Here is a 15,882-nt window from a genome sequence, read left to right on the forward strand (position 1 = left end):
CTACCAAAAGAAATATAAGCATGGCCTTCAAAACCCGCTTAGATTTTAGAGAAGCCTGAAGGCTCTACTAATAGGTTTTCCTATGCATTCTCTCTAGCATATCCCCTTTTCTTTCCTTCCTGCTCTTTCTTTTAATCTCCAGTCTTGATTTCTCCACAACCCAACTCAGCCAGTCTCCTGTCCTACCTTTTACTCTCTTCAAAACAGCCATATCTCAGTCAGCTCTTCCCACACTTATTTCATGCCTTCCAGCACCTGATACTACCCCAAGCCCCACAACCACTGCAGTCGGGCAATTCCCTCCTCCATGTTGCTGCAGTGCCACAAGATCCCTAGGAGAATTGAAGACCTTTCTTTCAGACCAGCTGCAGCAACTCAAATACAAACTCTCCAGGAAATATGGCCCACACTCAGAATGAAACGTATGCAACACGGGTGGAATCAAGGGATTTAAGCTGCTAAAATTGTTATTCTCTGCAGAGCATGTGCAAACAGACTTGCAGGCAGGTTTTCACAGTGACAACAGAAGGCATCCCTGACATAGAGAAAATGCACTGTTCTCTCTCACCCTCCTCCCCAAAGCCTTAAAATTTTATGTCCTTTCTAACTACCCTCAGGCAGTAAAGTTCAGGGAGAAGCAGAGGGCCACTCACTTTTGAATGTGAAAAACACAAATGCCTCTTCCTAGTTTTGCTTCAGAAAGAGCCAAACAATTCTGTCTGAACCACTTGTGGCAAATAAAAGCTTGCTGATGTATATCTGCTGTCAAAGATATACATCCCCAGATCTTCATAATACTCAACTGAAAACTGGTATTTATAAAGAAAAATATCACAGATCTTCAATTAGTTTCTAGCATCATCCCAACTATTTACACCCTTACTTTACAATTTTTCTTGTAATTTTATAATCCAAGATAGTTCCACTGAAACGCATTACTAGCTAAGGCTAACATTACCTACAGTTTTCTAAGTAAAACTGACCTAGTCCTGCATCAGATCCTGGAAAATACATAATTAAAACAACCAAAGATTTAACTCATGGAAGGGCTTCAAATTCTTAATGAAAATGGAAGCTAGTTTCGCAAGTTCAATTAGATACAAAAATAATGGGAAAACACTTTCAAATCCAGTTTCTGAACTTGGCTTCCATGTGATACTCAGCATAAATCATGCCACTTTAGAGGTTGACAGATTTTTCGCAAGTTCCCTCCCTGTTATTTAATGTTGTTTTTGATTAATCAATTGTTTATCATTTTATTCAAAAATTTATACAAAGACCCTTGGTAATCTAGACCTATAGAGAGGTCTAGATTTGAAATTTCAGAGATGCTAATCTGTGCTATCAGAACCTTTGTGTATGTACAGTATAAGATATATTAGCAACAACAGAAAAAGCATTTCCATGTCCATGAGACCTAGGGAAGTGGGGAGCTTTTTCTATCTGAGAAGTAAATTGCCATTTATATTTTTCCTACTAAATAAGTTTCATAAAATTACAGAATACCCTAAGTTGGAAGGGACCCACAAGGATCACTGAGTCCACCTTCTGACTCCATGAAAGGCAACCACTTCCTGGAGAGCCTGTCCCAGTGCCCGACCACCTCTGGGTGCAGAACCTTTCCCTGACACCCAGCCTGACCCTCCCCTGTCCCAGCTCCGTGCCGTTCCCTCGGGTCCTGTCGCTGTCCCCAGAGAGCAGAGCTCAGCGCCTGCCCCTCCGCTCCCCTCGTGAGGGAGCTGCAGGCCGCCATGAGGCCTCCCCTCAGCCTGCTCTGCTCTGGGCTGAACAAACCCAGACACGTCAGATGTTCCTCACACGTCTTCCCCTCCAGACCCTTCACCATCTTTGTAACCCTCTCAGATACCCTCTCAAGTTTTTGAAGAAATTTTACTGGCACAATGCTACCAAGTGTAACTGCCAGTAAAGGTACTTCTATCAAAGAGTTGTACCCAGTTGCTGATTGTCCCAGCACAGTGGGCTTCATTGGCAAAGCACATTTACTCCATACTCTAGCTGTTGGCTTTTCTGGTGAGGTACTTTGAAAGGAGTCCCAGTCCTAAACATTGCTATATCAGCAAAAGTTTCATGCATAAATCTGGGCTAATCTGAAGAACATTCACAAACTGGCTAGTCAGTGCATCACCTGCTATTGTTCCCAGTAGCTAAATACCAGTTTAGACAGACATTTTGGAAACCCAAAAGAAACTCTTAAATCATTCCTTCCATCAACTTCTCTTTGCAGTGTATAAATCTAGCTATGCCACAACCTGTCAATTCTTTGTGCACTAGTCCAGTTAGGCAGCTTCCAAAATACAGGTCTTAACGTTTATTTTTTAAGGAGTTCTCCTAGCCTTCTTACATTTGTTTTCATTTTCTTTATACCCCTTTTACAGAACCATCCAGATGGCAAAGAAATGCTCAGACATATTTACATAAATACAGTTTCAGACACTAGAGAATGCATTGCAGGCAAAATAATGAAGATAAACTTAGCAACTTTCAGGTGAGTGCAATCAGACAGTCTTGCAGTCTTCTTTTTTTTTTTTTAATACAATCTACAAAAGATTTTAGTATTATGCGGGGAAAAAAAAAAAGAAAAAAAGAAAAAAAAAAGAAAGAAAAAACACTAACCTGATACCTAACCCTTTAATCTGGAAACAATGATGGACTAGAAGAGATGGGCACATTTCCATTTATGCTGATGCAGTCAGCTGTTTACATCAGGTGAGAACCTGGCCCCTGTGTGGAATTCAGTGCACAGCATTAGGCACCAGGTAGATCCTTCGCTGCTGTGTATATCATGCTTATTCAGCCCCATCCAGCAGAGTAGAAATTCCCCATTTTACTGGTGTTTCTCTTTGCCCTCACCACAACAGTGCGAATTAAAAGAAAAAATAGAAGGCAGTGAGGATCCGCCACGCTCAAAATAAACTTGGGTTTACTTTGGATCTTATTATTATGAGTCTCTCTGTGAGGAATATTTTAGGAGAACATGGCTCAAATTTATGCCTGGCATAATTCCATTCACTTCCTGAGAGACTAATTTAGCTTTTTTATTGTTTATGCTGTTTCAAACATTACACATAGGTATCAGCATAAGTCAGGAACAAAGACAAAATCATTGACTGAATTTACCTAGATCCCTATGTATGCCCTAATTGAATCACAAGCAAAAATGATTGCATGAACTGAATTTTTCCAAAATTGTTAGTCTGATTTCAAACCAGCATCGAAACGAGAAGCAAGCCTACATTATTCTGACCAAACAATATAGCTTGATAGCTCATCTCAGTGTCTAATGAAGTAACGTTTGCATAATGCATGAAGGCCAATTTAGGAAAATTGAAACTGCTTTGCCTTAAAGATGGCCAGATGTTTAGTGAGCATGTGATCAAGTGAAAATTTCACCCAGAGAAATAAAGACCAAGAATGGGGCAGGTAAGTAATACAGGAGAAAATTTTTCATTTCCATTTACAGTGGGGAAAACCAGCAACCCGCTTGGTGATCTCAATTCTTCAATCACCAAAAGCAGTAAAATTAAGTAACTGACATTATTAGACAGAAAGTTGTTTTATTACAGTACAGTGATCTCTATAAATTGAAAGAATAAGGTCATACCTTTCTACAGTTCACACTTTTGATTGCCTTGTAATTCAACCTCAGTCTACAGACCTTCTAGGTAACAAAAATATACTGTGCCCATGCAGTAAATACACCTTGGGGAAATATCCACCTACAATTTAAAAGCACAGAACTATCAGAGTCTGATATATGGAGTGTGTGTAAGTGGATGGCAGTTATTTCTTTGTCTCAGTTGCCTGACACACCTTACCAAACATGAATTATCCCTTGAGCCCGCTACCTACTGTTTCCAAAAATAATTCTGAGAGGCAAGGTCTGAAAACATGGGTAATTTATTCTTATTGGGTAGTCAATACAGCTGAAAAAAAAATAAATAAATAGCAGTCACAAAATCCTGGGTACTCATGTCCTTTTTCTGATCTGAGAGGGACTTTACAAACTCAGACCTACTGAGAAAGATATGTTCTGGATTGAAATATGTTACATTAACCAATTGACAAAAAAGATAAAGGTTAGTATTTACAACTAAGGTAGAAAAAGGTGCAACTGACAGGAGAGGTGACAAGTAGTTGCCACTTGTGGAGGTTAGCAGGAGCATAAGTTGTTCTGAGACATAAAACCAATGTCTCAGAACCACTGTCAAGCCTATGCTTTTCCGTATTCGATAGAATTATGAATTTTGCTCCCAAGCTTCTTCTTTTGAAGATATTTAGTAATCTCTCTTGAAGATAAGGACCAGGAAGTCTGAAATTGCATGTCTGTCTTATAAAATGTTCTCAAAATAGTACCCAACCATTTTTGTCTTTCCCCCTCTGTTACAGTTCACTCTGACGCATCACATTTGTTCTGTTTCTCCCATACGGTCTTCACAAGAACTTTTGGCTTCACAGACGAATATTAATACAGAAGCAGATTACACAACAGCTTAATATTCACCATGTCTATGTCAAGCTTGATGAAGTGTCTGCATGACCAAGTGTGACCTAACTCCTGAACTTTACATAAGTCTTCCTCGGGCTTATTAACCACAGTAGGCCTCAATGTGACTATTCCCTAATCTGGACAGGTCATTAATAACAGAGCACCTGGGGAGTGCCCACAGCCGTGACCACGAACAAAGGGGGTACAGCCCTAAAGTAGGTGACCATTCAAGTCCCTTATGGGGAACTAAATTACATTGGAGGTCAAGAGCAATATGATACGAATTCTAAGTTTGACTACAAGCCAATCATTTTATCTTATAAACACAGCAGCCAGAGAAAGCCTAATTTGAGAGCTAACAAGCAGAGCTCCTTGCTGAAGCAGCAGGCTGCATGGCAGTGATCTCCCCTTGGGCAGGGATGCCTCTCAAGGTTACTCCTTGAGGTCAAGAGATCCTTGCTGACTACGCTTGTTGGTGAGTAAAACTTTCATTTTTAACGGTACCTGATTTACGTTAACATTTAGCAACTTGAATATGCAGTAGACTAATCACTGTGACTCTTGTCATCATAATGAATTAATGATATCAGTCTCCTTACTATAATAAATGAAATCGCTGCTATATCATTAAAACCATATAAGTGTTGGATATCTCCCGCAGCACCAAGAGCTTCTCCATTTTACCAAATTTACCTTCTTTATAACAGCCGACCTGATATCCCTCCTTCAAATCTTGTTTTACTATACCTCAAATCAAAACAACCCTATTACTAAAATATTGTTTTTATGACCAAAATTCCTATGGAAGAATACTTAACAGCACCAAGCTGTTAGAATACTTATAGCACCAAGAAAATACAAGAATACTTAAAGCACCAAGAATTCTACAGATTTCTTCCAAAATTGCTAATCCCATCTAAATTGAGTGTGCACTATGTATGCAAGGAAAATATCAATGGAACCAAGGTTGATATAAGTATTTAAGTACCGTCAAAATTTATGATATCTAGACACTGCAAAAAAGAGGGACACCTTCCTACCTTTGTGAACATGAGCCTCAATTTCTCAAGTCACATGTATGAGAATTACAACAGATTACAGTAGCAAAGTATTTAACACCTCCCAGGTAAAGGCACATGACTAAGTTCCTTAAGCACATCTGAAAATCTCATTCTCCTTGCAAAATATGCCAAACGACTCAGAGATAGGAAGAAACAGATTCCAAGTCTCCCAAGGAATATAATTTTCTAGATAAACTCACAGCACACACAGCTAGCCTTGTAGTAAGCACAGAAAGGAAGGTAGTAGTTTCTTCAGTTTAAGAATCTCACAGCTTCTTCAAGGAAGAAACCTATGAAAACATATAAAGAACCTGGCAATTGTCACAAGTTTTACCACATAAAAGTCTCTTCTCCAGATCATAAAAGTAATAAGTGAAGACTACAGTGAATTGTAAGGAGAAAAGTGTATGATGTTAACAAAAGCATGGAGGTATTGAGATACATATATATCCCCAGAAGTCTGTAGACTTTTGTAACTGCAGAAATCGTGCTTTTTTATTATTATTACTATTCGGTTCTTTGTAGTCACTCAGCAGAAATACCTTGTCTGTACCAGAAAAGGCATTTCTGTGAATACTGAAGAGTCAAAGGACACTGTGTTCACTAAGAAAGCTTGGAAGGAAATGAAATATAATTCTCTGAACCTTATTTCTCAGCAATGAGACAATAAAGGAAATTATGTCCAATTAGATTGATGGGAAGTTCTCATGCAGAAAAAAATAAGAGTACGTGGGTTCTTCTGGGCTTTTTATTCATTGTAAGAATTATGGGAAAAGAATCAGAGTGGCTGCCAGGGCCCTCTGGAGGCCACCAGGCACAAGCCCTGCCCCAGCAGGGCCACCCAGTGCAGGCTGCCCAGGCTCATCTCCAGGCGGCTTTTGAAGGCCTCCAAGGAGACCCCACAGCCCTTCTGGGCAGCCTATGCCAGGGCTCCATCACCCGCACAGCACAGAAGTGCTGCCTGGTGCTCAGAGGGAGCCTCCTGTGAGCCAGTTTGTTGCCAGTTTGTTGCCCAGCAGTTTTTTCCCCTTCCGTAACTCTGCTCTCCCAGAGGCCCACCCAGTGTCTCTCCCTGGCTGAGCTCTGGCCAGTGGCTGGAGCTTTTGGAGCCGGCTGGAGCTGGCTGTGCTCTGACATGGGGCAACTGCTGGGCTCTGCTCACAGAGGCCACCCATGCAGCCCCCCGCTACCAAACCTTGCCTCATAAACCCAATATAACACCTTTTAAGATAACACTAAGACCAAGCCATCTGTATTTAGTGTTCTGCTTAAACTCTGTAAGACAGAGCAGCAAAGAGAAGATCAGTCCATGACCAAAGATATGTGACAGAAACATCTGTAACTATAATTCATCCAATAAGAAAACTGAATATCTGTCAATGTAGTAAATTCTAGCAACAAGCATCTTACTACTACATATCACAACATATAAGCTTCATTACAGGAATGTGAACATTGTGCTAGTCCTTCCCGTTTCACTTCACATAAGGGCAGTCTAAGGCCTTTATCCAAGTGTTTATCAGCTGCTACTTATTTTAAGTATACAAAATAGGGCACTAAGGAGAATGCAAGCAGAAACTAAGAAGGTGATATGTAAAATATAAGTATGTATAAATAAATAAATAAATATAATCCATGGTATTTTTTTTCCTCCAGGTTCCTCTTTTCCACTCTGAGTTTCACTTCTGAGACTATGTTAGCCTCTCACAAGCTTCATGGTGCTATGTGAGTAATAAATAGACTCAAGTTTCATTCTAGTACTACTACAACCTGCCAGAAACATTTTTATAGCCAGCCACTGACTACCAGAGCTTGAATCAACAAGTCTGTATGTGAGATGAAGTTGATTTATCAGCAAAAATCCATGCAGCCTGGAAGTTTTCTGTACTTCATACCTTTTTCTCTAGAGTAACCCAAGCTCTATGACAATATATGAACATGCTCAAGAAGTAAGAATAGTAACTTGACTGTAATCTAGCATACAATTAGTATCTTAGTCCTCCTAAATAAACAGGCTCACTCAAACTGAAATTTAAACTCGGAATTGAGTTTTCTCTTGGGTCACAGAGCAAAAAAGAGGCTTGTAAAATTTGCAGGGAAAAATAAAAACATCCTGAGGCATTCCATTATTTTAGAGACGATCTGCACTCACCAGCTAGAAAACTCACCCCTCAAAAAAAAAAAAAATTCTCCCTAGACAAGTGTTTTACAAATAGATTCACTAAGACAGAGAGATATAGTTAGAAAATGTATATCTAAATCAGAGAGATACGGATTTGAAAGGTGGACCATTCAGTAGATAAAGAATTGGCTGGATGGCCACAGCCAGAGAGTTGCGCTCAATGGCTCTGTGTCCAGGTGGAGGTCAGTGACGAGTGGTGTCCTTCAGGGGTCCATCTTGGTACCAGTGCTGGTTAACATATTCATCAGTGACATAGACAATGGGATTGAGTGCACCCTCAGCGAGTTTGCAGATAACACCAAGCTGAATGATGCAGTTGATACAACAGAAGGAAGAGATGCCATTCAAAGGGACCTGGACAACTTAGAGAAGTGGGCCCAAGGAAACCTAATGAGGTTCAACAAATACAGATGGAAGGTGCTGCACCTGGGCCGGGGCAATCCCAGACATGAGTACAGACTGGGAGAATTCATTGAGACCAGATGTGTGGAGAAAGGACTTGGGGGTTCTGGTGGACGAAAAGCTCAACATGAACCAGCAGTGTGTGCTTACAGCCCAGAAGACCAACTGCGTCCTGGGCTGCATCAACAGAGGAGTGGCCAGCAGGTCAAGGGAGGTGATTGTCCTCCTCTGCTCTGCCCTTGTGAGGCCCCACCTGGAGTGCTGCGTCCAGATGTGGGGCCCCCAGCACAAGTTAAAGAGGGTCCAGAGGAAGAACACCAAAATGATTTAGTGGTAACTATTTGTGATAGGGGGCAGTTGGACCGGAGAGTTGGAGATTTTTTTCCAACCTTAATGATTTTATGATCAGAGGGCTGGAGCACCTCCCCTACGAAGACAGGCTGAGAAAGCTGGGGTTGTTCAGCCTGGAGAAGAGGAGGCTCTGGGGAGACCTTATTTCAGTACTTAAAGAGGGATTATAGAGAAGATGGAGAGCAACTTTTTACACAGGCAGATGACGACAAGACAAGAGAAAATGGTTTTAAACCATTTAAACCATTTAAACCAGGGGAGATTTAGATTAGATGTTAGGAGGAAATTCTTCACTCTGGAAGTGGTGAGGTGCTGGCACAGGTTGCCCAGAGAAGTTGTGGATGCCCCATCCCTGCAAGTGTTCAAGGCCAAGTTGGATGGGGCTTGGAGCGACCTGGTCTGGTGGGAGGTGTCCCTGCCTATGGCAGGGGTCTGGAACTTGATGGGCTTTAAGGTCCCTTCCAACCCAAGCCATTCTGTGATTCTTGAAAATGACACTCCAACTTCACAGTGAATACCAGGATATCATGCCTATGCTCAAATAACATTTTGCATGATCTTTGAAAAGCTAAAAAAGAAGCCTTTAAAGCAAATATTGGGGGCTTCACATTGGGGTAAAAGAAACAGATGAAACATGGTTTTAAATTAGCTTTAGTTATGTTTCTGTAGTTGCAGATGCTCCAATAATAGTTTTAATTATCACGTAAATAGGAATACATGCTAAAATTTTGCAAGAAATTCAGACTTCATCCTGAACTCCGAAAATTATTTTAGACTAGTCTCCACATCAAGACTATTCTTTTAATGCCTATCATGTCTAGTAGAGAAGCAAAATGAGCATGTGGCGACTTTGAAACTGAAGTTCAAAGAAGTCTATCAACACATTAGGGGGCAAAAGAGAGTAAAGATTGCCTTTATTCTACAACACTGAACAGAACAAAAGGCAGCATCCATAAAGATGTATGATACAGGCGAGAGCGTGGACAGAAAAGAATGAAGTGATAGAACACACCAGAGAAATACTCCATGAATTACATTTTCAGATTACTTGAGAATAAAGAAATCAGCATATATCCAGCAGATAAGCAATTAATAGTTTTATGAACAGGTAAGTACAGTTTCTGAGCTTGTTTCTCATGCTGCTTCTTCAATATATTTTCTGTACAGCTGTAGTAAAATGAGATTCTTGTTGCTAAAACCACACAGATGTCAACTTTTTCCTTCATCGCCAGCTTGTGCTGCAGCCTCATGTTCCTGTATCTACTCAGTTAAAAAAGACTGTAGGTGTACACACACGGACACAGAGGCACACACTTTGATGCTGCTGAGATTGAATAGTCTGTGCAATCTCAGTGTGTTTGTATTTCTGTTCAACAAAAATACTCCTAGAGGACTGTTTTTTCCCCATCATTTACATCTGATTCCCACATTGCATATTGACATGGTCTCTCTTCTTTTTCTGTTCTTCTATACACAAACCATTTTTACTTATCTATAAAAAAAAAAATAAAAAGCAGCGGGAAGCCACATTAGTATCTAAGTTTTATACAACAACTTAGAAACCACTTATGGTTGTTAACAAGAATCAGATTGTTGACATGAACTGGAGCATGGATTTTAATATAAAAGCATATGCTTCCTGGACACCATTTTGAATGGTGTAAAATAAAAAGACATTAAGATATGAAAATGAAGTAATCTTCAATTCACACGCCTATTTTAAAATACAAAGTGTGGGGAAAAATAAAATCAAGATTTGAGATGAATTTGCTTATTTTAAAAAGTCACTTAGAAGATCCCTAACAGCAGTGAAAATATGTTCATTATGATTACAGAAATAACAACACTTAAATGCCAAAAGGTTTAAGTAAATTATTGCAATAGATATGAATATTGCATCCCACAAGTCAGGGTCTCCAATAACACTATAACATGAAATGGAAAGTAGCAGATTTCTGTAACTCACTCTGTAAAGAGATAAAAAACAGAATAAAGGGATGTAATATGAACACGAGACGATCTGAATTGGCTCTCAACATCCATGTGTCAATTACTTTAAAATCAACCAGATTATGTTTCTTTTAAATCAGCCCAAACTCACACCCTATTATTTTTTTGATAAAGGACAGATAACAGGGTATTTATATGATGAACGGCTTTTATCTTTTAAAAAAAGCAAACCTAAAAATTTTAATGGGGTTAAAATCAGAGTGTTTTACATTTTAAAATCCTTGTCTATTATCAAATTATCACCTCTGTCATTTCATAACATCATACCATGGCATCAAACACTGAAATAACCTTCTTCAAAGTTAGTGTCAGTGGAGACTTACATCCTAGCATCACTCAGTTCATTATTCAGCTTGCTTTGACTTCTTTATTTTGGCTTCTTTATCCTTACACAATGCCTATTTCTTGATACTTAGTACTATATTTTTTTTTAGACTATGCTTCAGAGAAATCTTTCATGTCACAGGCAAAGGAAGAGTAACTACCGTAGATCCAGAAAACAAGTTTCTACTGTCATCACAAAGAGGTTATAACGATGAGTCTCTAAGAGCACCTACACTAACTTCCTACAATCACCTGGTTGGTTTTTTTTCTTTTTTTTTTTTTTTATTTCTGGAGATCTTGAGATTCTAAAAAGATATTTTTGAAAGCAACCAGGGAGTGAATCACTTTTAAGGCCTTTAGGGAAAGCAACAAAAACCTCAGTCGTGTGGACTATGCCATCTTTGGCACAGAGGACTATGCCATCTTTGGCACAGAGAACATTACCTTTGCCTTGATTGAAAGCCTTTTTAAAGCGATCCCTTACATTTCTTTCCTCTGTGGCACTTCCAACCTCATTCTAAGAGGATTTCTTTTTTTTTTCAGGGCCATAAGTATTCACATACAATTTATCCGAGGCTATCTTTGCTGTAGGCAAGGATCTGGCAGCTACTGTCTTTTTCCTGACTGTTAAAGAAACAATGAGATGTTAATATTCATACTCAAATCAAATCATGATTACACAAAGTTAACTGACACCTAAAAAGGTCTGATCTACAAAATTGGCTTGAATATTTAGTTGAACACCCATTGAATAGATAACTTTAAGAAAATGATTTTACTTTCAAGGTTTCACCCACAGGATGAAAAGTGCTGATGAAAACTGATAAGAAAATACACCTGCAGAGTTTGACCTCTAGAGAAACTCCCCATGATTTTTCCTCAGAAGTACTGCAGATTACGAAAAATGTGATAGAGCTAAGGGCTAAGTTTGGAAGTACACAGCAGGGAAGTCCTCCTTGTACATGTTGATGATCTCACTCTTGAAACAGAGGAGATGGAAATCAATGTAATCATCTTTCTTTTTGCTCAATCAACTACCATCTTGCTGAGTTACCTTGACAGAATAGCTCAACTTTTAATAACAATTTAGGGGAGAAAAGCTAAAAGTTCCTGTCCTGCTGAGAAATATAGAGGGAGGTCTATATGTAGTTTCTCTTTTTTTTTTTTTTTTTCTCACTAGAGTACTGATCATAATTCTGTACACAATTCCTCTCCCTTTGAGAACTCAGTTATACAACAGGAATCAGACTGAAGATGGTCCCTTCCTTTCTCTTCCTCTGCTGCCCATAATTACCTGCTAATGTTTCTGTTCAGCTTTTTGTTCCAGTGTTTCACAGGCTATCTGAAACACTTCTATAATTAATAAATAAATATGTGAAAATAATTTTTGAATTTTTAATTCAAAAAAATGTTTTCATGTGTGTGTTTCTTTATTCTTTTTTTTTTTTTTTCCAGTGGAGCATCACAGAGCCACTGTTCGCTGTAGCCAAGCAGTTGAAATTGTAGCACAAGTAAGGGCGAGCATAGCTTCGCAGAACAGTTCTGCCACTGACGAGACAAATCATCATACAGAACCATAACTTGTACGTTTCTAAAGAGAATTTCCCATATTCGTTGTAAATTTTAAACTACAAGCTCATTTCTTCTCTCTCATGTAAGTCTGGACAAACTCCGAAGTCAGAGAGCAGAAATGGAGCCTTTGGACAAAAGTTTGCTACATTTGTGTGCCTTATGTTAAGCTCCTACATCTATAATTAGGTTTGACAATAGAAGTAAAGCTCAAAAGTGCTTAGCTAGTTCAGATTCAGTTTCAGTGGGATATACTGTCCACAAACATATCTGAAGCTATGACCAGTTCTACAGTTCTCTACATTTCTATTCAGTATAAATACAGCTTTAAGCAGACTTGAGTTTTGAGACTTAAAACTTCAGGTACCTACATTTTATATTCTGACTTTTCATTCATTATTATTGTATTTACCTTCTTGTCCTTACAGACTATGCTTTTTTTTTTTTCAGCTGTAAGCAAAAAATATCCCTACACCATATTCTTATTGACCATCCCAGTAAGAACATCGACTATCAAAGAGATACAGTACACATTCCTTTAATTGACATTTTGTTGCATTTTTCCATCTTCCTGCCATAATACACCTTAAACTTAATACACCTTAAAGTTAAGCGATAAATAAACTGGTTATGTTTTGACTGTTACATAACCAGCTTCCAAGAACCACTAGTTGTTTTTATTAATATTTTTTTCCATTTTTCCACCTGAAGAAGTTCCTACTAAATGTTGTCTTAAATACTATTTCAATTTCTTTTCCAGCACCATAGTATTATATTTAGAATTCAGCGAGGCAAAAGAGGAAAAGTAAATATCCTCACTATTGTTCCTATTGCTTTTGAACAGAGTACCCATGTTAATGCAAGCCATAAACTGAAGAAATCTTCCATTAAACCATTCCCTAGAGAACTCTTTTTGGTACACAGCTGGGGAAGGGCAAGATAATTAACTATGAGTTCAAGAATTGGAGCAGGTACACCCATTGCTTGGTATTCAATGCTTCACGTAAAGAAATATGACCAATACATTTCAGAGTCTTTGAATATGTGCCCAAGTTGTTCCTAGCACATAATTTGTTCTGTCTTTACTTGCCAGATTTCCCATTGTCAGAGGCAGGAAGAGTCTTCCCCAAGCCAGTGTTTGACACGTTGCAATAATTTGCATCCTCCTTTATACATAGACAATAACAAACACTCGGACTAAATGACCAGCTTTCAAATTCAGAATCATTTGTTCCAAAACCACAAGACATACATGCAGTGCACTTATTAGATTTTTATATCACCATTGTACCCACCAGCCTTTGAATGTCAACGTGAACACAAGAAACCCCCTGCTTTGATGAATTAGTATAACATCTTCACTAATAAGTAAATTAAGACATTAACAAGTAGTTTTCTTTTTCAGATTCTACATTTCAGAATTGTAAGATAAAATTCAACCTAGTTTGCAAGGGAGGTTACTGCACTGAATTCAAACCCAAAATCACATAAGTAGTCACAGCAACCTATACCTCTACAGCTTAACAAACATCCAGTTTGCTTTCTAACCTGAATGTTTTGTTGCAGAACTGAAGAATGTCCTGGGCTTAAGAAGACCACAACAGCTGACCAACCATTACTTTTCAATAGGTTCATTATTGTCACAGTATCACACAAATGTTTCACGTTCTCCTGCCTTTACATATGCAATACAGATATGGATAACTTCTTCAGAATTACACTGTAAGGCTAAAGATCATTGATAACCTCAGTGAAAGAACAATAACCACTGAAGGGATGATGAATTTCAAATAAATATACTGATAATACATGGTATTATTCCATGTTATAAAGTTACTAACTCCATGTTATAAAGTTCTGTATATTCAACTGACTCTTGAAACAGCAATTCAAGAATTTTCTTGACAATAGTTTTGTTTTATATTTTTTTTCCCTGATGGCTATTTTACCACTTGAAGTCTACCAGCATTTTACGGGAGACAACACAGAACATAATACTGCTTGAAGGTTTGTTCTCCTCTTGAAGAGACATAAAAGAGTTATCTGAAAAAACAGAGCTATAGCTGAAACCAGAACTAAATCAGCAATCAAAACAACTTATCCCAGTGTTATTTATTATCTTTTTCAAAAGCTAGTATTGATGCCAAGACCAACAGTCCAGATAAAAATCTTTGTTAGCAAGTCACTTACCATATTTATTGATGATACTGGACCAATGCTGTTGACATAAATATCAACATCAATAACTGTTGGTTTTACTGCAGAGAAAAAAAAATAGAAATAACTTAATATTATTTTGCAGAAAACATAAATAATCACTTCAAACAGTTTCCCCCCCCCCAATATCCATAAGGTTCATTCTTCAGATAAAACCAGGAACTACTGAGAAACAAGGATTATGTATCTTTAAGGAAGACAAGGTTCTTTTCCTCCCCCCCAATACAAATTGCCACAACTTACAGCCTGTGGCACTTCATCATCATGATCCTCATTTATCTCAGCAGCAATTTGTTAAAGAAAATTTCATTGCTAAGTAGAGTAGCTCAAAGTCTAAACTTGACTGACATGAAACTAAAAAAAAATGCAGCATATATATTTTTTCTATTTCCTCAACATTCAGATAGTTTATAGGATGCTTGTTCCACACCAATATATATATATATATATGTATTTTCAGATTTTCTCATCTCATCAGTCCTGATTTTATCCTAACTTAGATTAAATCACTATAAAATCAATTTAGCTAAACCTGAGCAACTTTCCTTCTTTCAGTTTTTTAGACTCATTCTCTTCAATTCACATTGCCTTTGCACTCATTCATCTAAAGCTTTTTGAATTTGGTTTGGTTTAATCGATACTAGTTTCTCACAAGAACTTCCATGCTCTCAGACTTCCAGAGTTTAATTCAAAGACAACAGGTAGGCCAGATGTCCTTTCTTTAGCTTAGGCATCTAGGTTCTATCTTCCTTTCAGCATGTTCAGTGTCAGCATACCTGCTGAACATTATTCAGATAGCTCTTAAGGGTAATGTAACCTAACTCTAAAATAATGCCACTTTTCCACATAGAAGCATGTTTTTTACCTGTACTGTCTTCCTTCAGACTCTGCAGGGTATACATTAACTTCTAAGCTGAGATTTGAATTGGTGTATTACTTGTCTCAATAGTTAGTTACTTCAAAACTAAATAAGCATATATCCTGCTCTAACCTGCACGGTCATAATTGATACAAACCTGTCCTTAATAGGACAACAGCCTTTGTTCTCCCACAGAGGCACCTTCCCTTTTCCCTGGTCTTTAAAAATCTCCAGAGAGCAATACAAACCACTGAAGCTGAGGAACTAACACTTCTCTCCAACTATGCTGAACTCTGGACTTTTTTTGTAATAAACCTCAAGCTCCCTGGGCTTGCAGGTACATCAGCTACCCAGAACTCAAGAGAGCCTTCCTCAGGCAAGCTACTGAGTGGAGAAGTAA

General features: G+C 38.4%; 1 protein-coding gene across 4 annotated transcripts in view; it reads right to left on the minus strand.

The window, feature by feature from the left end:
* GABRG3 (gamma-aminobutyric acid type A receptor subunit gamma3) overlaps positions 1–15,882 on the minus strand; it is a 334,861-nt gene that overhangs the window by 301,768 nt on the left and 17,211 nt on the right. For all 4 annotated transcript variants that reach the window (XM_083824312.1, XM_083824313.1, XM_083824311.1 and 1 more), the window contains one exon: positions 14,597–14,664. In XM_083824312.1, the coding sequence (XP_083680438.1) occupies positions 14,597–14,664 (68 nt within the window). The remainder of the gene's footprint in view (positions 1–14,596; positions 14,665–15,882) is intronic.

The sequence above is a fragment of the Anser anser genome (assembly GCF_964211835.1).
Source record: "Anser anser genome assembly, chromosome: 1".
Lineage (NCBI taxonomy): Eukaryota > Metazoa > Chordata > Aves > Anseriformes > Anatidae > Anser > Anser anser.